The following is a 26,605-nucleotide window of genomic DNA, read 5'->3' as shown; positions in this document are numbered from 1 at the left end:
TCTTACGCAAATTACAAACACGTAATTCGTCAAATGAATGGATATTTCAAGCATGACTTTAATCTTCTAATTAATTGAAATCTTGCTAGTAGAGATCCTTGAGCATTTTTTACAGCGGTGAATCATACATACACAATTGAAAAACAAACTAACTGATAAATATAAAGGATTCTAAGGGTGTCTGTTTCAATCCACCTAGTGGTGTAATCATGCCTTCCTTATAATCGATAACAAGAAAATTCTAAAAATTTGTGCAATTGCCGGAAACAAAAACTGGGTACCGGTATAGCCAAATTCGGCTCGTTTGATCATTAAAAAACTAAAAAGTGGAACCGTCTAGCACAGTTTCGGAAGTTACGTTCTTTGCATCGGCAATCATGGAGTTCCGGGGTCCCCCAGGGATCTCATTTAGGTCCTCTTTTATTTATCTTGTTTGTTAACGACATTTCCTTTCTTTTAATAAAAATAAAAATTCTAATATACGCAGACGATATAAAACTATTTTTAGAAATAGAGAAAAGTGAGGATGCCAAGGTTTATCAAGAAGAAATTCTTTCTTTTTATACATGGTGTAACAAAAGTCTTCTTCAACTAAATGTGAAAAAATGCAGTAGAATAACATTCATTAAAAAACGAAATATACCTGACTTGATACTTACTCTTGGAAGTCAAACAGTTCAAAAATACGAAAGAATTAGGGACTTAGGAATAATACTAGATTCTAAAATGACTTTTGTTGACCATTATAATACAATCATAAACAGAGCCAATAACATGCTAGGATTCATAAAACGATTTTGTTACTGTTTTCCCGATCCGTATACAATTAAAACATTATACATTGCCTATGTTCGGTCAGTACTAGAATACTGTAGCTTAGTTTGGTCACCTTACTTAATCACTTGGGAAGATCGAATTGAATCAGTTCAAAAACAATTTTTGTTATTTGCACTTCGTAAATTAGTTTGGACAAGACTTCCTCTTCCGCCCGATAAAGCCCGCTGTATGCTGATCAGTATTCAAACATTAAAAGAACGCAGAGAATTTTCAATGGTCTCATTTGTAAATGACATTGTCTCGAATCGCGTAGACTCCTGTCCGAACTAAATTTTTACATACCATCTCGGCCTTTAAGAAATCGAAATATTTTTATTACAAACCACCAGCGAACAAACTATGCAAAAAATGGGCCAATAAATCAATTGATGGATGTATACAACAAGCATTCAGAAGCAGTCGATTTCACTATGTCAAAAAACAAACTAAAGCAATATTTCAGTTCTATTCGGTAAGACAATTATAATTATTTAACTCATAATAAATTATACATTATTTAGTGATCTATTTAGAATAGTTTACTAATTTAAGACGATTATTGTAATTATCCTTATGGTCTACTTTTGATTGACGACAAATAAATAAATAAATAAATCAATCCGACGGTTTGAAATTTTAATATTCATCACTCTATAATTACGGAACCGGAAGTCGGATCCGGATGAAATTCGACAACAATTTACGAAACTGTAAGACCTTTCATATGATCTAAATTTGTACAGGTCAGTCTAATTATCTTTGAGAAATCGGAGTGCGTTTCATTTTATAGTTTCGACCACTATTCCTGTTACTTCCGGTACCGAAAATTGATAAACGGTATAACTGAATTGAGCTGTGTTAGTCAACTACTAAGGTCTACAAACTATATAAATTTATAATTATTCAACTTTTTCGGACTGATCACCCTTAAATTTTCAGGAATTTTCCAAGGGATACTAAGTCCTTTCATTTGAATATAACCGTATGAAAATCGATGTAGCTATCTCTGAGTGAATTGAATGCATATTTCTTCATAATTTGAATATGTCACTGAGTCACTGATTCGAAGGGGTATATGACACTCGGTCTTTCATCCCTCGGTTAAAAGGTCGTTTTTCCCAGTGATTGCTTATCCTTTCCTAATGAGAAAGGCAAGAGCATTTTCCAATAATCATTAAAATTTCATTGAAGCAATTACCTAACATAATGCAATCTTTAAAATGTCAAACAAATACTCATGAAAATGATACATTACGGATTAAATGAAACCATTAACGACCAATTCTATATCACCATTAAAATAGTCAACATCCAACATTTACTGGAACTCGCCGTTGGCGTACGAAGATTATAATTGAGTTTCAGTCAACATTAAAACTCAAAAGTACGGACTCATCATGATTGCATTAAGAAAACAAACACGGGAATAAATTTTTAAAAATGTATATATTTACAAGTTAATTTTATTACTTTTCAATCATACTCATTTTAAATACTCTCTAAAGCACTTTTCATAATAAACTAGCATAGCTTATTGTATACCATCTTATAAAGAACGCATAGCGTGTTTCTGATCGGCGGCCATCAGTACCGCTGGATCACTTTAGAATTAAAAATAAATCCGACTCAATGGGACGCTTGCGAAAACGACCTGTGATGATTGACTTTCCCATAAACCCAAAACCGGCGAAGAAAATTGAGATAGGACAAAGGCGTTACTGAATAGAAATAAAGAGGATAACACACTCCGAGCCACGCAAGAGGATGATGTGTCGAATGTGTGCTTTCCCAAACTATACCCGGAAAAGCTCCAACTTGAGTATCGATTACCGTTCTATCTTTTATACAGCTAAAATAAAATAAATAAATAAATATAGTTGCAGTCCATTTCACACTCGTTCACAGCTCCGCGACGGGCACCGAAATCGGCTCTCTACAACTCAGGAGTGGGTCGCTTTCGTACATACTTCGCAAAGTAGTCTGGTCTCCAGCACTTGCACGATCCAGGTATCAGGAACCAATCATAGTACAATCGAACTTGGAAGCATCCAATCTCATCGTGACCGTCACAGTGCTGGTCCTGTTTTCGAGTAGCGTGATTGCTTGTATTTTCATAAGAACCACCATCGGACGCCGTCGGGAGACCAGCTCGTTTTTGCAAATACTGTTGGTACGCTTGGAAGTCTTGGATCGAGGGGGCAGTGGTTGTAGAGGTCGAAGTTGTATAATCGTCGGCGTTAGGATAGAAAATTTCCGCAACCAATAAACTAACCCAACGTGGTGAAGACAAACAACCACCATCTAGGTAATGGCAACGAGCTTGAAGACAACGGGTCACTTCAACGGTTTGCGTAAAGTATCCTTCATACGGAATTTGAACAACGTATCGCCAAGAACCTTGATAGTTCTTAGCAAATACTGGAGTTGCATATTCCACCTTAGCGGGACATGGCGTTGGGGGTCCTTCGTATCGTGGAGGAGGCGGATAAGCACTGGGAATTTCTTCACGGCGTTCGGCAACCAGTTTACTGCTGATAGGTTCTCCTTGAATGGCACGATACAGTGCACAAAAGACACCACCTCCATCGCAAAACTTTCTAGCTATACGCGGTTCTTCTTCATCTTTACGCTCTTCGTTCGCACGCATAGCTCTACCCATCCGACGACCAATGCTGCAAAACAAAATATTTAATTAACAACGACCAAAATTTAAATAAACTAGCTTTTACTACCCGTTATTATCGAACTGGTCCACAGGATCTTCTGGTAAGATCTGTGTTACCTTCGGGAGCGTATCATCAGCCTTCAGAACTGGCAGGGTTTTCGACAAAAACTTAAGAGTTTGATTTCTGATGAGTTCACTGAAGAATACAAAGAACATAACACATAAGGAAATGACGCACATATATGCATGTGGACGATGTAGTGACTACTTACAATGGATAAGGTTCTCCCAGAACACTCTGCCGCATGGGATTACGAGGAATTTTGCCCTTGTTTAGATCTCCACACAGATTATTGGCAGAAACATAGGGCTTCGCATTAGCGGCATCTTTACAATCCATGTTTATATGCGTGTACGGTGGTGAACGAACTTTTGGAGGAACTGCAGAAGGTGATTCTATGAAGGCATAGTACCTACGAATATGCAAATCGATCTTCAAATGACGTTTGGTAAAATTAAAGCTGGATGAATATATTACCCCTCAGGTGGCTCTTCTGAATCAAGCAAATCATCGGCTCTGGCAACCAGATGGCATCCAAATAGTAACTGCAATAGAAATTAAATGTATGCATAATGCGGGTCAGACAAATGAAGCAAATGTTAGGTCTTAAAATAAATCTGAAAAAATGAACGCATTCTATCAATAGAGATCTGGATCAGTTCGTGCTCGCATCTCATACGACACAGTCGCAAATCGTTTACGGTCGAGACAACAGAAACAAAGACAATACAGTGTAGTGAACAATAGAGTGTACGAAATGGGCAAATACGATTTAACAAAGCCTGAAACTTGGCCTACAAGACCAAATCCAATTTGTATTGATTTCAAGCGCTGCAAAGTTAGACCAGCAGCAAATGAAATTGAAATCTTACTTAAAGAACGAATGCATCTATAACAGGGGTTCCCAAAGTGGTCGATATCCTTTTTGCGGGGTCGATGTTAACGAAAACTGACTATGGGAGTCGACGAGGTCTAGAAATCGACCCTCTATTGTGTGATATAAGTTGTTGTTTGAAATATGCATGCTAAAAAAATTAAAGGGTTGTATGCAAGACACGACCGAGCACGATTACATTAAAAATTAAATAATTCTAAGGTATCCATAATAAATACAAAAATAAAGACGATGGTGGATGCACTAAGCAGCGACAAATTACAAACTTGCTCTAATTTTTCATTTCAAAATTTTTCAAAATATCCTTCAAATGAAAGTCAATTATGATGATTTCAAAGTTACTTAAGGGATGAGGCCAGACTATTTTCACGCTTCAAATCTGATTTGCTCAGAAACGATGACGAATATAAAAAACCCAACTGACAATCTCTTAGAAAATTAGTTTAAATTATTCTGTGAAAATTTCAGAATGATTCATTTACTTTAGCGGTCGGGAAAGTCTTTTTTCTGAAGAAAGAATTGCATAGCTGAAAACGGCAAATTTCAACTTGTTCATTGAATATCTCGCCTTCAAAAGCATGTATCAAAAATCTATCCTGACAATGTCTAGATAATTTAATTTAGATGCGATTAGTGCATAAAACATATATTTTGTCGCGATAAAAATGAAGTGAATGTTATTTTTGTAAATGTTAGTCGATTTCTATGTCGGCGCCATTTTAGTTCCCTGGTAACGAAACGAAACATGAGAGAGAAATTAAATCGGCTCAAAAAGGCTGCCAAACAAAGCGGCAGCTTTCTTGGATTTTATGTGATGTAACAGTTCGACTGAAAAGTTCGTATCGTTTAATAGAAACACACATTTTTTTGCCAAAATTCGTTTTTATTATTCAACATAATTGCCATCAGAGGCGATACAGCGATTATAGCGATCTTCCAACTTTTCGATACCATTTTTGTAGTACGATTTGTCCTTTGTCTCAAAATAGGCCTCAGTTTCAGCGATTACCTCTTCATTGCTTCTAAATTTTTTACCAGCGAGCATTCTCTTGAGGTCTGAGAACAGGAAAAAGTCACTGGGGGCCAAATCTGGAGAATACGGTGGATGAGGGAGCAATTCGAAGCCCAATTCGTTCAATTTCAGCATGGTTTTTCGTTGTTGTTTACGGTCATTGAAAATCATTTTGTGGATTTTTTTCACGTTTTCATCGGTAACAGCCTCTTTTGGACGTCCACTGCGTTCATCGTCTTCGGTGCTCATATGCCCAGTACGAAATTTTGCAAACCACTTACGAATTGTTGCTTCGCCCGGTGCAGACTCTGGATAACACTCATCAAGCCATTTTTTGGTATCGGCGGCACTTTTTTCATCAAAAAGTAGTGTTTCATCAACACACGAAATTCCTTTTTTTCCATTTTTTTCACAATAACAAAAGTATCTTCACTAAAAATGCAATATCTCACAAACTAATAATCAGACAGCTGTCAAATTTATACACGTATCTTTTGAAGGTTGGTACTAACTGAAAATGGTATGGATTTAATTCTAGTGACGCCCTCTCATAGAAACGATACGAACTTTTCAGCCGATCTGTTAGTCAAACTTGTAACCGAAAATATCTAAACTTTCTTGGCCACTCGGCCATATCGAGAGTTATTTCGCACATTTGCGTAATACGCAGAGCGAGCCACGTGGGTATACGCGACCTACTGGCCTCAGCCATTAAAAGACTTAAAAGATTGGATACGAACAACTTCAAGATATAAATCTGGACAAAAGAAACGATTTTATATCAGAATAATTTTCAAGACAGAAACGTACAAACTTATTCATTTTATAAACAGCGATTAGAGAAGATTTTATATATTTTATGATAAGACACTTGTTGTTTTGATGTAAATGATAATTTACTGAAACTGGCGGTAACCCGAGTTTAGTAAGGATTTAAATGATACATGTAAAATCGCAGATCATCTTATCTTGAATTTATCTCTAGTACTACATTTTATTGCATCTGATAATTTTATATATGTGAATCTGTGCAACTTATTTGTACTAAGTTCCGAATCTTTTGAAGCGTTTTATTCCTGGTGGGTTGTTCAAGTCGATACTGCATAACGATTTGTATTGCACTATTTTTGCTACACTTAGTCTAAGATTCTTGGAAGAAAGATTAGACCAAATTATTATGCTTTATACGACTAAATCAATTTCTAACTATTCAATTAGGTTACACGATTATTGTTTGGTTTAATAATAGGATCTGAGGGATTATGCTGAAAGATAGTTCTTTGTATTTAGCCACATTTAATGAAAAAGAATTATCTATGATTATCATCATAACACAACTTTCACAGAGATACAACCGCTTCAAATTAGGTTCGAAAAATCTATCGCCGATAATTCTAAGTTGGCCTGCTAGTTACCGGAGAATCAAGATAAGCCATGGGTAAACTAAAGCAGAAATGTATTCGGGCATATATTTATAGACTCCCTTTTGTGCTATAGTTCATACTGCGCAAATCGGACGAGAGTTTGACATCATTTACTGCGACTGTCATTGGCTCGTGGAAACTCAATCAAATTTTTCAATGGTATGCAATTGAAATACTTAAATGACGTTACCGCATAAGTTTAAGTTAAATGTTTTCGAATCGATTGGTAGTTAAATTATATAAATTCATCAACAAATGACTGAGTTATAAGCGTTTAAAATTATGACAGAATAAGGTTACGCGGTTAGTTTTGCATTTTTTAAATTGCCACCCAGCCTCGTAAAGTGAAGAGTTAGCAAAAGCGACAATCCAACGAGCGAACGCATATACAATCTAGTCATTACCTCGCTGGACGAGCTACTTGTTTCATTCGCAGTCAAACATCAACTGAAATCAAGAAATGATTTGCAGCATGTATTTATAGATTCCGCTTCACACTACGCTGAATGATGCAGTGTTTTTATGCATGACGCAAAGCCTCCTATGCCGAACAAGAAAATGACGTCAATTTGGTCAGCTGGGATTGGTGGATGAACCAATTGAAATACTGAAACAACGTTGTCATACATGTTCAAATTAAAAGTTTCTTAATCGATTGGTTGTTAAATTATGTCAATCCATCAACAAATGGCTGAGTTATTAACGTTCAAAATTTTGACGCAAAAAGGTTACGCGGCTATTTGTGAAACTTTTAATTGACCCCCGGCCCCGTATAGTGAAGAGTAAGGCATTTTTAATGATAAAAGTTGTGTTTATTTGACCATCCGCAGAAATTGGTAAGTATTTTACATCATTATTAAAAAAGCAAGAAATTGAATTTTTAAAGGAATTTGTCGATGGAGGTCTGAGGCCTAAGTTAATTGTAGTAAAGGGGTCCATGACCCAAAATAGTTTGGGAACCCCCGATCTAGACGTTAATAATGTAAGTGAAATTCAATTCAACAAAGCGTCTAACTGTGTGTACATTATGTTCAAACGAGAAAGAGATGCAATTGCATTCGATTCGGTTAACAACGAGGTGCATAGTGTTGATCATGACAATACAATACAAAATCCCTGTGTACATGGTGAACAATGCAATAGAAGTACGCGTGCATGACCTTCCCCCGCAGACCAGCGATGGGCTCGTTCGGGAAAACATGTCGCAGTACGGTGAAGTTCTTTCCATCGAAAGGGAAGTATGGCGGAATTTTTTCCCGGGTATCCGGAATGGCGTGCAAGTGGTACGTATGCAACTACGTAAAGCAATTCCATCTTACATCGTTTGTGGTCAGGATGGAATACATCCGTGTAAAACGCTGATTACGTATGAAAGTCAACTGGTTACATGTCAGTTTTGTGAACAACCTGCACACTACGGCAAACCTTGCACTAAAACTGCGAAAACAAACAAAAACAAGGACAACCGCTCAACAACGGAAACTAGTGAATGCAGTGCTCATGCTTCAAAAACACCTTCACCATCTAACCAACCAGCAACTGCAACCAATGTACAACAAGGCGCCTCTACAGTAACTAGCAACGAGATCAAGACTGCGAGTAACAAGGAATACGAAAAGAAAACGGAAATGAATAATACGGACGACGAGACGAGCCACGAAAAAAGTGCCCCTCAATCCTCGCCGGAGGAAAATGGAAGCTCTTCTCCCCCTAGAAAAAGGGTGACAACAAGATCGAATACAAAAAAAAAATTATTTAAAAAATCGGCTCAATCGGCCACGTAAAGCTTGTACGTAAATATGCCTGAATAAAAATGTATTTTAAATAAAAAAAAAATAGATATCTGGAAAGCGCAATCAAATTTTACCAGCTTCCACTAGAGCCGGCAAGCACCGTAGTAATACCATGACAAAGTGGTAGCTATCCAATAGTACCATTTAAAAACCCAATCCTTAGTATTACATTCCTTTTGTGGAATTTTACCTTCTGTTTCAACAGTTCTTGAAACCTAGCATACAGAGCCATTGCTAGGTTGGTGCTACGATCGCATTAACATTAAGAATCCTTCGAGGTCGAGGCTCGAACATACGACAACTGGATTGTAAGATCAGTGCTCGAAACATTGAACCACTAACCCGGGACAGTTTAATTTTGTTCTATCATATTGTGAGATATTTAGATATTATCCAGAAGAATCAGAATGAAATTCACAAGATAAATAAGGATGCTGAGAAGTAATAAGTTGGTGAAAGCAAACTGCAGCTATATCAAATTCCTATCGAAGTAAATAATAAAATAAAAAATACTCATCAGAAACTAATTAACTGATGAAGTCGTAATATTATAGTTCGGAAGAATAATGAGAACTCTAATAAAGAACTGTATGTAGATGTAGATGTAATTGTAATTAATTTACATTGTTCACTTATACCCGGTTTTAACCTTGTTCGGTCGTTCACCGGTGTATGTAGATTTCTTTCAATATAATATTAAAAAACACTTGAAACCGAAAAAAAACCTATATTCAATGTATGCGTAAACTATATGTTCCTGGCGTGTCTGCAGATTAGAAAGGAGATCGAAATAACCCTCTCTTGTATCTAAATTGAATGTTAGATTCCACCTATTGTGGAAGTGACTGATTCCAAACAATGTAATTTGTTACGGAAAGAGAAAATTTCCGAAACTCAAGCGTAGCTAATGCACGACACTTGCACAAAGATATACGGTACTGATATCGCAGCGAAATGAGTGTTAATCTGTGGCTTACATGACAAACATGTTTCGGTACTCTATAATTAGTGCGAGGTGTAGCAATCGAAAGTGCTGCCTGATATGCATACAACTCTTATTTTCATCTTACAAAGATGCTGCCGGATTCATAAGAGATGAGGTATTCCGAAAAACACGCTTTCATCGCGTATCATTATTTGTTAGGCCTATTCATCAAGATCAGCATCCACAGCCACACGTGATGTGTGTAAACTAGGTTTCTTTCGTGTCCATTGTCACTTTTTGAAATCCATTACAAATTGTCTTCTATTAAAAGTTGCCAAAAGTAACCTCGACTAATATTACTTTAAATCGATTAATTTTCTCAAAGTTCGCTTCTAATTGTTTAATGATTTTCATGATATTTCCACTAATTGTATCTAAAACATATTAAATCATATAAGTTTCAGAAAAATATACATCTGAGATTTCCAGGAATCGACACGATTTCAAGATTTCTATCGTTGTTTTTTCGTTTAGATTTTTTCGAATGCCCCATATTCCAGGCATCTACGTAGGTATACTTTTCAGTAGCAGTAAAAATTAAAAAAAACGCATTGGAAGCCTCTTTTAGCATACTGCACTAAAATTTGTCCTCAGCGATGAGTAAAATATAATACATTCAGGCTCAAAGCAATAGTTTGAGTGAACCTGCAGAATTTACTGTTCAATAAATTGTTAAATTGTGAAATTATTTTTGTACCAATAAACAAACTGGATATATTTTGGGCTCGAAGTGAAACATCTTCTAAAATTTCGAAATAAATAAAAATCTAAGTAAATTTGGGAAGATACAGTCAACATCTCACTACCCCACCCGTCTCGATGACAAACTCTGATTTTCACAAACTCCACTCCAATGAAATTGTAATTGTAAAATTGGATTCGAGTTTGGCCTTTCTGTACAAGAAAGGCAAAAGTCTACATTTCCTAGAAAAATATAAAAACATATAGTACACGTTATCGAAACACCACGAAAATCGTTAAAATAACATATACAATTAGCGTCTTGCCTTTCTCTATAGAAAGACAATAGAATTGGTAGAAAACCCGACTTTCGAACGGAACCTCGGAGACCCATAGTGTTTTATGACTCAGCTCGAAAAGATCGGAAGATATATGTGTGTGCATGTGTGTATGTGTGAAAGTGTGTGCATGTGTGTATGTGTGAAAGTGTGTGTATGTGTGTATGTGCGCGCACCTTTCAACAAATATTTTTAACGCTCAATTTTCTCGTAGATGGCTGAACCGATTTTGACAACCTTAGCCTTATTTGAAAGTTACTGTTGATGAAGTTCGAAGATCTAGTGGCTTCTGGCTGCGGAGATATGATGGTAAAAGGTGATTTTTTTGAGGTTAGGATTTTCATGCATTAGTATTTGCTCAGATTTTTTGAGGTTATGATTTTCATGCATTATTATTTGCTCAGTATGCTCTGACATTTCATCATGAATAGACTTACTAACGAGCAACGCTTGCAAATCAGTGAATGGGCCCTAGAAAAGTTGGCAGAAAATCCGCTTTTTTATCGACAAATTTTGTTCAGCGATGAGGCTCATTTCTGGTTGAATGGCTACGTAAATAAGCAAAATTGCCGCATTTGGAGTGAAGAGCAACCAGAAGCCGTTCAAGAACTGCCCATGCATCCCGAAAAATGCACTGTTTGGTGTGGTTTGTACGCTGGTGGAATCATTGGACCGTATTTTTTCAAAGATGCTGTTGGACGCAACGTTACAGTGAATGGCGATCGCTATCGTTCGATGCTAACAAACTTTTTGTTGCCAAAAATGGAAGAACTGAACTTGGTTGACATGTGGTTTCAACAAGATGGCGCTACATGCCACACAGCTCGCGATTCTATGGCCATTTTGAGGGAAAACTTCGGAGAACAATTCATCTCAAGAAATGGACCGGTAAGTTGGCCACCAAGATCATGCGATTTGACGCCTTTAGACTATTTTTTGTGGGGCTACGTCAAGTCTAAAGTCTACAGAAATAAGCCAGTAACTATTCCAGCTTTGGAAGACAACATTTCCGAAGAAATTCGGGCTATTCCGGCCGAAATGCTCGAAAAAGTTGCCCAAAATTGGACTTTCCGAATGGACCACCTAAGACGCAGCCGCGGTCAACATTTAAATGAAATTATCTTCAAAAAGTAAATGTCATGTACCAATCCAACGTTTAAAATAAAGAACCGATGAGATTTTGCAAATTTTATGCGTTTTATTGTTTAAAAAAGTTCTCAAGCTCTTAAAAAATCACCCTGTATAAGTAACGTAAACGACTAATTGTAATTTTCTCATTGGCATATGTTAAACTTTTCGAATATAATCAACAAACTTCGATAAATAGGTAACGTGCCACTTGAGCCAATTAATTCTGATTCCTGATATTAGGTTTGTAATTATGTAATTATGAGACCACTTAAATGACCAGCGATGGCATTATCACAACACTAGATGGCAGGCCCGTACCCCGAATTTCGTTTCGGGAGGGGCCCTCAGATAACAAAATAATGTTACTGACGATTGCTTATGTACATAAGCGGAGATAGCTCCCTTACTTCGATTCCTGGAGAAAGTAAAACATCTTTTAAATGTGTAGATCATATTAGTTGATGACCATATAAACTTACTTTAGGTTTCGGTATCAGGTTCCGAAAGTGGCGGTTCAAAACTTTATAACGAAACTCACATCGATTTCTCAGAGATGACTTCAGGGGAACAGATAATAGCTCGAGGAGGCCAAATCAGGTGAACAAGGTAGATGGGTAAGTAATTGGAACCCTAAACCATTGGTTATGGTTGCTCATGTGCTTCATGTAGGACCCTTTATATATCATGACAATCTCAGAAAACCGACATCTGAAGCCTCCCTTCTCTTCCAGGCAATCGTGTCGCTTCGAAGAACGACTTCAGTCCATTGTCGGGTAATCATTGTATTATCTGGCGTATAATAATGGATCCAGTCAAATATGTACTCGAAGTACACTTGCGTTCGTCTTTTTAGTCCTAAATAACTATGTGCGAGATCCAGCGGCAGAATATCTTTCTCATCTGCAGAACCTTACCCAAGCTTCTTTCTCATCTGCAGAACCTTGGTAAGCTCGCACACTTTCTCTTTCCAGTCATCCAGTACAATTCAGTGTCTTATTATTATTGTCGTTTGTTGTGGTCCGGATTTAACCTCCATTTTATTTAGTTTTGACACTGTTCGCTTCGTATCAAAATTCTTGTTTGTTTCTGTTTTTGATTTCGGGAGATTCTCGCTCGAAAAGCAATAATAATTCATTCATCAAAAAGCATTGAAGCAAAGAGGTTGTGTTTCGTTATTACTGGCTTGTAAGTTAACGGCTGCTGCCGAGACGAAGACAACTCTAGATGCAGGTAAAAAACCTGTCGGTGCCAATCGCAAAACGCTGCGGCGCAAGCAAAGGCTGGTGCACAGCCAATATTCGGAGCGTTTCGGACTCGAAAATAGGCAAGGAAGGCCCTCCCATTCATACGCACAGTGCAGAAGTGCTGAGACACAGAAGTGCGGAGACACAGGGGTGCAAAGGCAAATAGGTGTAATTTAAGCATATTTATTCAATGGAAGATCTCATGGATGAGAAACTAGATGCTCCATCTTTGCCACCAGGCGAAAATTTAAGAACGATTCCTAATTCGCAAAACACGAAGTTGTACAACGAAACTTCTGTGGGTCCATGTATAGTCTACGAGTATTTTCGGTACAAATTGAAGCCATTAAATTTATTCCAGATTTCTAAAGACTTGACATTGCGATTCCCCGCTACCAAAGAGATAATCATTGAAGGCAAGATCCGCGCACTAGTAGCAGCAGACTGATGAGATTGTTACATGTGAATTATCTACTCGCGATTATCATGTATTCATTCCTTCGAAAGACGTTGACGGTCTTTCAGATGATGAATTGCTTGAGCATGGAGTTGGTCGTTTTAAAAACTCTATGCTTGAGGGAGTGAGGACGCTCTAGTGGAAGCAATTGTACTCAGTATCTTTTGAAGTAGGAAACAAGACTTATCATGCTTCAGATTCATTCGAGTGACATTCGCCGGGTCTGCGTTGCCTAGCCATGTCCAAATCGATAGAGTTCGCATTCCTGTTCGATTTTTCCATACATCATGTTATGAATTACACGAACTGTAAAAAATAGGCGACACAGCTACTTACTGTACTAATAAAAAGAAATATATTAAATGTGAAGGGCCCCATCCAGATAATGATTGAAATAAATAAATTGAAAAATGAATCTATTGCAGTGAGTCCTCATGATCTTCCAATATGCGCTGCATACAAGTTGCGCAAAGACAAAATGAAGCATTTTTAAAAGTACGGTCTAAGCGCACATATGCAGAAATACTTTGAGCCGTCATTTCGTCATTTGAATTCGAAAATACTGCTATCTTTCTAATACATATATCATATTCGAACGAATATGTTGCCGACATTAGAAACAATTGTATGCAACAGTATTAAACATCATGTAACTCGAAAGTAAACATCCTATCTCAAAAATATTCAATAGCGTTCAAGCCGCAGAGGAGATCTTTAATTGGCAACTAGTTTGATAAAAATCGGTCCAGCCATCTCTGACATCTTGACCTCTTTGTAAAGAGTTTACTTTTTTACATCTTTTTGTGTATTTTACGCCTTTACTCCAGAACCGCAAGTCGTACTTTTTTTTCGGTAAAGAACTCGAAAATATTCGACACGTATTTTGTTATTTCAATATGGTACGGGGAATTTTCTAATAAAGATACAAAAATTCGTCCAAGATATGAAATGTGCGTATTTTCCTTAGTTTTCAAATAGTCGATTTCATAAAACAACCTTTAAAGTTAATTTAATGAAAAAAGTTAAAAATTATTAAACAAATAAAATAAATTCAAACTTGGGCCTGATTTTTTTAGTTGAAAAAAGAAACCTTAGGGGTTCAACTCAATCTTGGCAAAGTTTCAGAGTGGAGAGATTGATTCTTTCGGAGCAGTGAATATTTCAATCACGACCCGCACGCGCGGAGCGTACCGCAGCGCAACTGGCTCGAATACGAGCTTAACTAACCGACATATGTTGCGCCACTGATCGAATCCTAACTTTGACAGTTTATTGTTAGCAACGTTACAGTTCCCAAGTAGCAATTCGCAACTAGTTCTGATACGACAAAGTCCAAACTATGTTGCAAAAAGAGCACGAATATGTTTTTCATGTTATACTGGTTAAAACATGGTGACAGCAATGTTTCATCATAACATAACTAGTTACGAAATAGTTATTTAGGTTTCCAATCATAACATCTTTGTGTCAAATTTAATATAATTTATTAAATATAATTTATAAGCTATCGTTACTTCATCCAAACATATCTTAATTCACAACAATGCTTCTAGCTACTAGTTGAAAATAAGTTTATTTGACTTCAATAGTAGCAACCCGTAACTAGTTTTGATACCACTTAACCCAACTGTGTTGCAACAAGAGAACGAACATGATTTTTTATGTTATACTGGTTAAAACAAGGTGACAGCGGTGTTTCTTTATAACGTAAACATTGAACTAACTATAATTTGTAAGTTCTCGTTACTTGATTCTAACATATCTTTAATCACCGCTCTGCTTTTAGCTACTAGTTGAAAAAGGTTTATTTTCCGTTGCGAAACCATTATAAATACGTTAGCGTATATGTGAATCGTTACTATGAATAGATATTGCAATAACGTAGATATTATAAAATTATTACATATAATTTCTTCATTGATTCATATAGTTTTTGGTAGGTTTTCCCAACGTTATGATAACGAAAAGGCAAACAAAAAACTTTTGTTGGCTTGAATATGGCGAACACAATATGAAGTCTCAAGAAGTGTATGAAACATAAATAAAACCATCATATTACTTTTTTCAAAACTACTTTTTGCGAAAATAGTGTAAGGCAGAATAGACATTTTTGCTCTACGCACTGTCATAAACACGAAGAAAATAATAGAGGGATTGAACATCGATTGTGATAATATTATAATTCTCATGATATATGAATTTGAAATGATGAGAAATCACTCTACTTGAAATAATTTTAAGCATTCTGAACATAGGGTTATTTGGTTGTTTATTTTTTATATCTTTATAAACTGATTTTGATTGAAGGCGCGTGAAAAATAGTTAGGTAATATTAAATTCCGCTCGATAGTTTTAAAATCGTTGTGAAATTTGTACCTTGTATCAAGTTTGTGATTTAAAGTACTCTTCTGCCTTTTTATTGATGATAGAGAAGTATTCTGGATTCATTCAATGTTTATAATGTCGATGGTGACTAAGTTTCAACTAGTTTACTTGAAAACAAGTAATTTTCAAGTTATGAAAAGATAAGTTATTTCAGTATGGCATTACAACGTAACGACAACTTATTTTTAACCGACTTAACAACTAGTAGAAACTGCGCTTTTTGAGTCATGCAAGTGGTTACGCGTAGCAACAATCACTCAAATATCTGGTTGCAAACTAGTCACAAACAAGCTAGCGTAACAAAAATTGTTACTTGGGTTACTGCAATTCGTTTAACATTAAGACTCATGTTAGCAAAAATAAAAAAAAATCGTTGCGTTGGGTTTTTTGAGTTTCCCTGCTTGACTTTAATTGTTATTTCAGAAGAAATTGTTTTTCTGTAAAGATAAATATTCGTGATTTTTAATATAAAGACATCAAAAGTTTGATAAAACAATTAGTTTTTACTTTTTGTTCCCTGAATCGCAATAATCGTTTTTTTCCACGTTGTTTTATTTCGTAACAAAACATCTTGATGTGTTCATCGTATTTGCTGTCTTACGAATACTCCAGTTTCTTGGCAAAACAGTTAAAATCCTCATTCTCGGATTTAGTTGCATCTTTTGCATGAAATTTTTGTTTCAATTCCGTGAGATAACCGGAAGGCAAATATGATTCATTCTGAAAAGGCAATCGATATTTTAAAATTTGTGAAATGCAATGTTACAATGTAAGTAAATGTAAGAACTACTTCTGTATAGTCGCTGAATATAGACACATTGTCATCAGTCTCAGGGAATGCAGAATCTGTGATCGCTATTGCATCAGCAGAATTTTCCCTCACAGCTGAATAGTGAAAATTGCATCATTTCGCAACTTTTTAATACTCACGTAAATCCTTTGTCCCAATTTTAAATCGATTTCTGCCTACACGGTGCACACAAAACATCATTTGCTTGCAAAAAATCGAATTTCTCAAGAAGGGAAGAAGAAACTGGACTCAACGAATGTTTTTGATTTTTGAATTTAGTTTTACAGCGCAATCTTAACAAAAACGTTGCTAACAATAAACTGTCAAAGTTAGGATTCGATCAGTGGCGCGACATATGTCGATAAGTTAAGCTCGTATTCAAGCGAGTTGCGCTGCGGTACGCTCCGCGCGTGCGGGTCGTGGTTGAAAAATTCACTGCTCCGAAAGTATCAATCTTTCCACTCTGAAACTTTGCCAAGATTGAGTTAAACCCCTAAGGCTTTTTTTTCAACTAAAAAAAGAATAGAAATTAGGCCCAAGTTTTAATTTTTTTTTTTGATTTATTTATTATTTTTAACGTTTTTCATTAAATTAACTTTAAAAGTTGTTTTATGAAATCGCTTATTTGAAAGCTAAGGAAAAGAGGTTGTTGAAATAAGGCTTTTTTTGTGAACGCGAAACTTCAAAAAATCATATCTCGAAAGTTCCACGTTCCATATTGAAATAAAAAACTGCGGTTCGAATATATTCGAGTTCTTTACCGAAAGAAAATAGTTAAATGAAAAAAAATTTTTTGGGTGGCTGTTATGTTTTATATTCGAAATATATAAGATTATTACTATATATGGTGGAAGCTACGGCGAAGAAAAACTGATGTATATTACATTAAGCAACAAACATATTTATGAAAAAAAGCAATAATAATTTAATTTTCCACGTAAACGAAAACACTCAATAATCACTTTTTACGTTTCGCCTTCGGCTCATCAGTGCGTCAGGCAGTTTATGTTGAACTGCTAACGCCACCTAACGGTTCAACATACCAAATCCAAATAACTACGATCTGTTGGCGGCCAGAACGTAGTCACTTAGTTTCGTTCTCTGTCGGTACATTAGTAATAAAAGACATGGCACTTCGGTGCCATAAATGTTTTGCAAATAGCACTAACTTTACGTCTGCTCAGTGGTTTATGTTGAACCGTTAGGTCGCGTCAGCAGTTCAACATAAACTGATGACGCACTGATGAACCGGAATTGAAACGTAAAAAAGGGAAATTAGTTATGTGCTCTTAGCACAAAACCGGTACCAAATCCAAATAACTACTCAATAATCACTGGATTCAGCACGATATGAACTTTCAAAAGCATTAATCATACCTTCGTTACAATGTATAGAAATCAAACAAACTCGAAAAATAAGCAAACTTTTAAAACAAATCAGTAAAGGACGTGCACGTCTAGACATGAACACGATTAACGCCAAACTGAGTTGACTCAACGTGATCTAACAAACTGACGTCCGCTAGTCACAACTAAGCTCGTTTACGAAGTCAATCGATGGATCGAAAAAATGTATAAGATGTTTAAGCTATCCGATTTAGCCCCGTGTCCGGTTAAGCTTCGGTCTTCGCTATGTTACTAAAATCTAACCGTGCTGAAATATAGCTTTTAAATTAGAAGAATATTGTACACCTCTCCGAAATGCAATTGTATGCAACCGTAATGAGGCACAGAGAACAGACATCCAAGTAAAGATCTCAACATGTGTCAGAAATTTAACGGTTGTTTGGTAAAGTGATCACCAAGTACCAATTTGCCTATACAGGAACTCAGCCATCGTTAATGGGCTCTTGGATACAATGGTAATTCATGCGTGTAAAATTGCGCGCAACAGAGATTTTCAATAAATAATTTATACAGGTTTTTTAAACAAAATGCTGTGAGCTTGGATGTCTGATTTCGGTGATTGAAGTTGGCGTTTAGGCTTGCTTAGAAATATTACTGCAGTACTTCTCTTCGTACTAAACGATCCACTTTCCTGTGATGTGATAAAAACTGTTGTTAGTTTAATTATGTTAGAGCTTCAACCAGAAAGGATTTGAAGTGTCAGTAGGATCGTACCGTGTCATGGAATTACCCTATACACTGCTGACTCTGCTTCCACTTTTGTTTTTTATTTCCTTACACTGATTTTGTTAAGCAGACAACTTAACTTATTGCATTAGAGGTATAATTTTAGTTTGTTCGACTCATTTCCGTTCGTAATGAGCAACTAATTACCGTTACGATCAACGTAACTAAAATCCTGCAAATTTGTTCAATGAAAATGCTTCTACACGCAAAAGCAAAAGTCTCTCCGGTTTCTTCAAAGTAACGTGTTTCTTTAACAGCCTTTTGAAATTCTCGAGTATTAACACGCCAGCCATGTTCTATATAATAAATGAACAAACGCCTGGATCTGCTCTCAATCTAACACGAAGAAACCAGTTGGCGTAGAAGTTGTGAACTAGTTCAAACGGTAAAATGAGAAACTTGCATCCAACCATCACCGATACCCAGTGATATCAGAAATGCGGAATAGTTCGTTCATAAATGCTTATCCCGGTTATACAGCGCATAACAGATTACTGTTTGAATATTCACATGCACAACGCTAAATATTTTGCTCTGGTTCAGACGTTCAACTTGACTTGCTCGCTAGTTGCGAATATAAACCACTGATGCGCACACCTGATCCAGGAGGATGATGGCACGTAATATTTATGACCCCATTTTTCCGCTGACTCGTTATTAGATTTCTCCCGTTTCAATAATCTTCTCTAGTTGCTGACGCATGTGGAAGATCACTGCAAGAGCTATTCAATGTATAAATTAAAATAAAATGCATCTCAACTGTCCGAATCTTCTCTCGTCATATCCTGAGAGCTCGTCAGACTTTCGGTTGAGATTGGCGTTGTCTGATTCTTTCAACACCTTAATTTTTGTGGTTGATTTGCTTTGCTAATATATCAGCATTTTATACGCACTGGCTGCTTCTCTGGTGGAAATCGTTGTCCATTGTTCAGCTATTCCGAAAAGTTCAAGAGAGTTCGCACATTTTGAGTGACCAGTTACTTTCTGCGAGATAAATCTTCACAAGAGTTCAATTCCGTTTCACAAATTTCTTTTCACTTTTCTTTCTCACTTATTACCAAAACTTTTGCGGTTTCCTCTACATTGCTTAAATTGGGGTTATGTACATTGCACTTATACAGTTGCATTTCTAACACTTTTTGCACATTTCTATTAGGATTAATTGATCCCAACTTTAATTTTAAATAGCATTTTATCTACTCTTGAATTTGTCATGTGTGTAAAGTAATAGTGATATCAAAAGCAAGTATCGTCACACACTAAAATGTAAATACAAAAAACTTGTTTCACATAACAGTTCAAAACAACAAAGAACCACCTTTTGGGAAGTGAAACAAAGTGACCCAATTTCCACGACCGCAAACTTGAACGAATGTACGAATATATTTCCGCAATAACGCCACCTTGAATACTGCTGAAATGGTGGCAGACATTAATGGAAAGCCAAAACTAAGCTCGAAATCATATCCTATAATTCGTTATCACATCCTATATACTATGTAGTAAATGTATGACATTAGTGATCAATAGTAAAGACGAATATTTAGATAGCAAAACATACATAAAAAAACCTGTTTCAATTCACCTAGTGCAAAAAATCCAAACTTTTTAAAGAGCCACAAATCTTTCCATAACAACAATAAATAGTACTTGAATAAATAATATTTTTCTTTTATAAGAAACTAATCTAAATGGCTCGAAATGGATATTGTTACTATTTGTGTTAACAGGATTTATTATAGAGTTCGAGTGTCAGAGTTGTTCTGTTAACTTTGAATTACTGAAATCGGTCAACAAATTCATTTTCAATTTTTCTATAACAGTACTGAAGTAATTCGTTTCAACAGATGCACTGAGCTTATCGCAATAGTGCTTCAGAAATTGAATATTAAATAATTTATCGCTCTGAATTCTTCTTCAAAACAATTGAATAATTCTTCAAAGCAAACCAATTCTTGTGTCAAAAAATTGACTGGGTACTCTGTGCTTACAGTTTTACTGGGTTGTCGCTTGGAGCAAAACCCATCCCAGTTCTGAGTGCAATTGCTATCAAATATATGGTACAAATCTCCAAATAACCAGAACAGTGTGCTACTTGAGCCAATTTGTTCTGATTTCATTTGGAGTTGAAGCTGGTTAAGACAATTGATTCAGCTCTTTAGATTTAGCCACTTTGATTCCATTTAGCTGTTCGGTATCTTTTCGACAAAAACTTTTGGGAAATGAAAGAAAAAATCATGATGTTTTACAGAAATTATGCGAGTTTTTACAGAGCGATCAGACGAGCACACGGTGGCTCAAAGAACTTGTTTAAATAAAAATTCAAATAGAACGGTAAATCTGGATAATCACCGAGTACGGTACAAATACAGCATTAAGTATATAATTATATAACAATTATATAACTTCTGTTAATTTGATAATCAATGACAGTAAATTGTAAAACTACGACCACTTTATAAATTTGAAAAGGGTGAAATTTGAGTGAACCAGTTGAAAAGTCTTCAATATCATTCCACATATTTTTATTGCAATTTTTTGCACAGAAGTGGAGAAATTATAAATTATAAATAAACCGAATACTCTTTGAATTTGGTATGGAATGGACATACAATTCAACGAAACATCCGTTAAAGTTCATTGTGTTTACAGAGCTGCTGAGTAGATTTTGACAGATCGACGAAAATTTTATTACCAAACGCATTGTAATCAATTCAATTTTCGAACTAATGAACGAACGGTAAATATTTGCCGAAAGCAAAATTTTTGCAACCATTCGTCATTCTTTAATTCAAAGTGATTAATACTTTTTTCATTGAGAAATGCATTTATTTCATTGAAGCACAATGCAAAACGCTGCAACAGCATAGTTTTGGAAAAGTCATTGCTCTTTATTGTGTAAGAGGACTTCGGAAAATTGTGTCTCCAATGTATTTCCATTTACAAAAAGGAGTGATGACCTTCATTATTTCGACTAGAAATGACTAGAGTCTAATCCTGCTCGGTCGGGGGAATCCGGGCAAGAGGGTACTGAATAAACGCTCTACTCGTGGGATCAAAAATGGAATTGACTAAACAAAACACAAACAAGGTAGGAGAGGAGGTAAACCCCTTTGCGAAAATGGTTTGATGAGATCTCCACCCGTTAAACCGGGTGCGAAGGAGGAAGGAACAGTGGTAGCCGATGAAACAAGCGACAGCAATGCGCTCGTCGAATCAGTGGACCAACCAAAGACCCTGGAGTCTGGGTCTGTTGAAGCTCTATCGAGTATGACGGCGGTCGTAGAGCAAGCCGTAAATGTGGCCAAGAGGGATCAGGAGGCTCTAATAGCCCGAACGAAGGGAGGCGAAAGGACGGATAAGTGCTCCCAAACGGAGCCCTTCTCATTCCAGAGTAGCCCGAGTCAGGCGACGATCGACTACGCACTCCGCCTAACAATGGAGAGGAACGAAGTGCGTAGGAAACGGGCCAGGGACTCACCAGGTCACAAAAGCGCGACCAAAAGGCGTAAGGGACTGGTCACTGACGGCAGGGAGAAGGATTGCGACAGAGGTCTCAATCCCAAACGGGTTACTCGGTCCCCGAACCCGAGTAAAGACACCGAACACGCGCCTGGTGAGAAGGATCGACAGGATAAGGAGAATCCTGACAAGGACCGACCAGACATGGAGCGGCCCTGGCTCAAGGTTACCAGGAGGAAAAAGAAGAAAGTCTCCATAGAACGCGAGAGAAGGGCTAGGGACAGTCAAAACAAACAAGGAGAAATACACCGACGTCCTCAATGCAATGCGGAGCGAGGCATGGCTTGCCGACCTTGGAACGGAGGTTCGCTCTATTAGACGTACTAGAGCTGGCGAGATACAGCTAGTGCTAAAAAAAGGAGCACAATCGGTCTGACCAGAACTCGGGGCACTAGCCCAGCAAGTTCTAGGCGACGAAGTCGAAGTTAGAGCCTTGCAAAACGAGGTGACACTTCAGTGTAAACGGCTGGATGAGATCGCGAGCGCCGAACAGCTTACTACGGCCAATAAGGAGCAAGGATGGGTGGACGTCCCACCGGAATCCATCCGCATGAGAAAAGGACCCCAAGGCACTCAGATAGCCACGTTCAAACTATCAGTCATGGATGCTAACAAGGTCCTAAAAGTGAGTAAACTAAAAGTTGGTTGGTCGGTTTGCCCAGTGACTGCATACCAGCCGCCGGTGGTGGATATGTGCTTCAGGTGTTTCGAACCTGGCCACAAGTCCTGGGACTACAAAGGCCCACACCAGAGCAACCTATGTAAGCGTTGCGGTGGCGAAGGCCACAAGGCGTTTACTTGCAACAAAACACCACGATGTGTGATCTACGCGGGCAAGAAGAAGGCTCAAAATCACGTCATGGGCGGCCCCCTCTGCCCCTTCGGCGGAGGTAATAAGATAGCCTGAACGTAGCGCAGCTAAACCTCAACCACTGTGCAGCTGCGCAGCAATTTCTGCATCAGTCGGTTGTAGAATGGAGCACAGACGTCGTAATCCTCTCGGACCCCTATCGCATCTCCGTCGACAATGGGAACTGGGTTGCGGAGAGATCCGGGTCAGCGGCCATCTGCACCACAGGTCATTATCCAATTCAGGAAGTGGTGACAACGCAAGCCGAGGGAGTAACCGTTACGAAGACAAATGGCGTAAACTATTGCAGCTGCTACGCCCCACCGCGGTGGCCAATAGATCAGTTCACCCAACTGGTCGACAGGCTGACCGTAGACCTGTTGGGTAAAAAACCAGTCGTGATAGCAGGAGATTTCAACACATGGACAACGGCGTGAAGTAGCCGCCACACTAACCAGAGAGGGCACACGCTGCTAGAGGCCCTCGCCAAGCTAGATGTGGTACTAAGGAACGACGGTGCCAAAAGTACCTTCCAGCGGAACGGAGTTGAGTCGTTTATCGACGTGACTTTCTGCAGTCCCGGCCTGGCCGGAGACTTAAACTGGAGAGTGGAAGATGGCTATACCCATAGCGACCACCTAGCCATACGCTACACGATATGTAGCCTAGCGAGGTACAGCAGTAGGGGAAATGCCTCCGGAACCCGAGCGTAGAAGGTTGCCAACTTCGACCTTGTAACGTCTAATGCAGCTCTCGCACTGGAGAACCACACAGCGAACCTAGATGGAGAAGAGTTGGTAGCCGTCCTGACACGGGCGTGCGACGCGACAATGCCAAGGAAGGCACGACCGTGGAACAACAGACGACCGGTCTACTGGTGGAACGAGCAAATTGCAGACCTTCGAGCGACCTGCTTAAGGGCCAGGAGAAGTATGCAAAGAGCTAGATCATCGGATACAAGAGCAGTACGAAACGAAGCGTTCAAAGCGGCCAAGCTTGCTCTGAACAAGGCTATACGCGCATGCAAAAAAGCCTGCTTTGATAACCTGTGTCAGTATGCCAACTGCAACCCATGGGGTGATGCCTACAGGATGGTGGTGATGGGGTGATGCCTACGAGAGGAGCACTAGCACCCCCTGAACGTAGTCCGGCGAAGCTGAAGGAAATCATAAGAGTCATACAACTCATGTTTTCATAAATATTACTAAAAGATTGTCTAAAAAACATTTCTTTGGATGGTGAATAATAACAAAATAGTTTTTTTATTTCGATTATTGAGGTTTTAACCTTAAGGTCATTCACCTCTTCGGGACAGAAAAACAGTCTGATCCTATGCTCGGAGCTGGGAATCTACCCAAGATAGGCTTCATGAAAGGCATCTTTTTTGCAAGAACAGAACAAAAAACCTTTAAATGCAAAAATCGGATACCATACAAAAACTAGAAGTTAACTACGGGTTCGAGTCTCGTCTCTGTGGAAACATTTTTGCGGTTTTCATCGCATAGTTGCATTTGCATTTCATTTTTTCAATCTGTTTTTTCCACGTTTGATACTGATCAAATTTTTATCCGGTTCTGCTATAACACATGTTTTTTTTTCGAATGGCGCTGCGGACGAAGCATAGTTAGCTTGTTTGTTATTTTTCTTAGCTTGGACACATTGAACAATTTTCTATCGATCATGGTGCAACGATGGATCATTATGCACAGAAACTAAATATTAAGCTACTGCACGCAGCCCCACTATTTCAAAGTCTTCGAAAGTTAATGAGAAGGGATGAGGGTGTTAAACAGTACCAGATTTTGGTCTACGTGGTTCATGAACGTTCGTCCCTATGTTCGTTTCAGTTTCAATTCTCCGACAACATATCAAGAGTAGATAATATGATAATATGAAAGTTGACTTTTACGTTTGTGCATCGTGTTTTGTTGCAGAGAAAATCTTTTTAAATAAGGTTACTGTACCAATAGTCTTCTCTTAGTAGAGTCACCATTTTATTATGCGGTTTAGTTGACTTTCAATTTGCGATTAAATCGAATTCAATATCTTCGCTTCGGCTCTAAGAAGCAATGTGATGAAAAAATTTGTTCGGCAAATTTAATATTTTAGCGAAGCGAAAATTCGGAATGAATGTACTAATTTTCATCTTACCTTTTGAACCAACACAAAGTGGTTTTGGAATATGAAAAGGATGATATATATTATCAACATTAACTCACAACATTAACTCACAATCAAAAACCTCAAAGTGAGAGATAATCTAGTTTTTTAATTCATTTTAACGGTTTTACTCTTAAGATATAGTCACGATTGTCAATATGCACATAATGAATTGATCTAAACCAAAGAGAAGATACGCCCAACTATGAAATCGAAATGTTTGATATTTTAAGCGATAAAAATTAATCAACCAACAGCAGTGTTTGTTCTGTAAAAATGATCAGCGTAACATATTAGCTATGCTTACTCGATTCACATGATACAATTTGGAACAGCTCAAAACAATCAATAGCAACAGTACTTCTGTTCCATGAACATCTATCAACTAGTTTAGGCCTTGATAAGGATTCGAGAAAGTGCACATTCCAAAAGCACTCCTCGTTGGCCGCCGATAACCTGTCAGAAGTCCTAGTGATCATTATGTTGACCGACAACGGACAACTAAACAAGCCACTACAAACCACTTTCAACAGCCGTCTCAGTACTTATCCCGCAATTTGCAACGAAAGATCTCAATCGGCAAGTGACGAACCCTTGCAAACTGGTTTTATTGCGGTTAAAAGTCCGATAGGAATGAATTAAATTTCACTTTTCCGAATTTTTTTTTCAGCATTCCTTTTATATGACGTTCTCCAATGCGATTAATTTAGATACAGGTTACCAACGTTATTGGTTGATCGACGAATCAGTTTTATTTTTCGTCTCGTTTGATGCAGCAAAATCGAATCAATTCAAAATAACAGTTTCTCACTTGGCATGACCCAGAAACACATTTCACTACAGACAAGATTGTCATACATCGTATGTGCCATGTAGTCTATTTCACTATTTCTCTCACTCTTGACGTATACATTGACTTATTTCGCAGAACAAGTCTAGAGGAAGCACAGTAAAATAGGTTTCACTGGAATGTCTAATGAAAGTGGAACGCGATTTGCATACGTATTTGAAAAAAAAATGTTCCGGGGTTCCAAATAACCGTTGCATGCGGAATACCGTTGAATAAATAGTAACGACTGTCAAATATGCAACACAACATTTTTTAGGTTACTGTGCTTACCAGAAATACTATGCAATTCATTTTAGCCATTTAATCCTTAGGAGTGCTAGTTAGCTGTTGGGGAGACTTGATTACACTTTTAGGAAAAGGATTTTCCCGCGAAACAACGCACGATCAACGCGCAGCGAGTTGCGTTCGGCTCG

At 37.7% G+C, this 26,605-nt stretch overlaps 1 protein-coding gene across 2 annotated transcripts; it reads right to left on the bottom strand.

Annotated features, from left to right (window-relative positions):
• Positions 1-2,243: 2,243 nt before the first annotated feature.
• Positions 2,244-26,605, bottom strand: LOC131438352 (uncharacterized). Of its 2 annotated transcripts, none has more exons than XM_058608345.1 (5): positions 26,463-26,605; positions 4,020-4,087; positions 3,754-3,954; positions 3,549-3,677; positions 2,244-3,488 (listed from the first exon to the last, which is right to left on the bottom strand). In XM_058608345.1, the coding sequence occupies exons 1-5, from the start codon at positions 26,490-26,492 to the stop codon at positions 2,750-2,752; spliced, it is 1,167 nt and encodes a 388-aa protein (XP_058464328.1). In that variant the 5' UTR covers positions 26,493-26,605; the 3' UTR covers positions 2,244-2,749. The 2 variants fall into 2 exon arrangements, with proteins under 2 accessions (XP_058464328.1, XP_058464329.1); XM_058608346.1 differs by lacking the exon at positions 26,463-26,605 and adding an exon at positions 18,055-18,150.

This window comes from Malaya genurostris, chromosome 3 (assembly GCF_030247185.1).
Source record: "Malaya genurostris strain Urasoe2022 chromosome 3, Malgen_1.1, whole genome shotgun sequence".
Classification (NCBI taxonomy): domain Eukaryota; kingdom Metazoa; phylum Arthropoda; class Insecta; order Diptera; family Culicidae; genus Malaya; species Malaya genurostris.
This window is presented reverse-complemented; position numbering and strand designations above follow the sequence as displayed.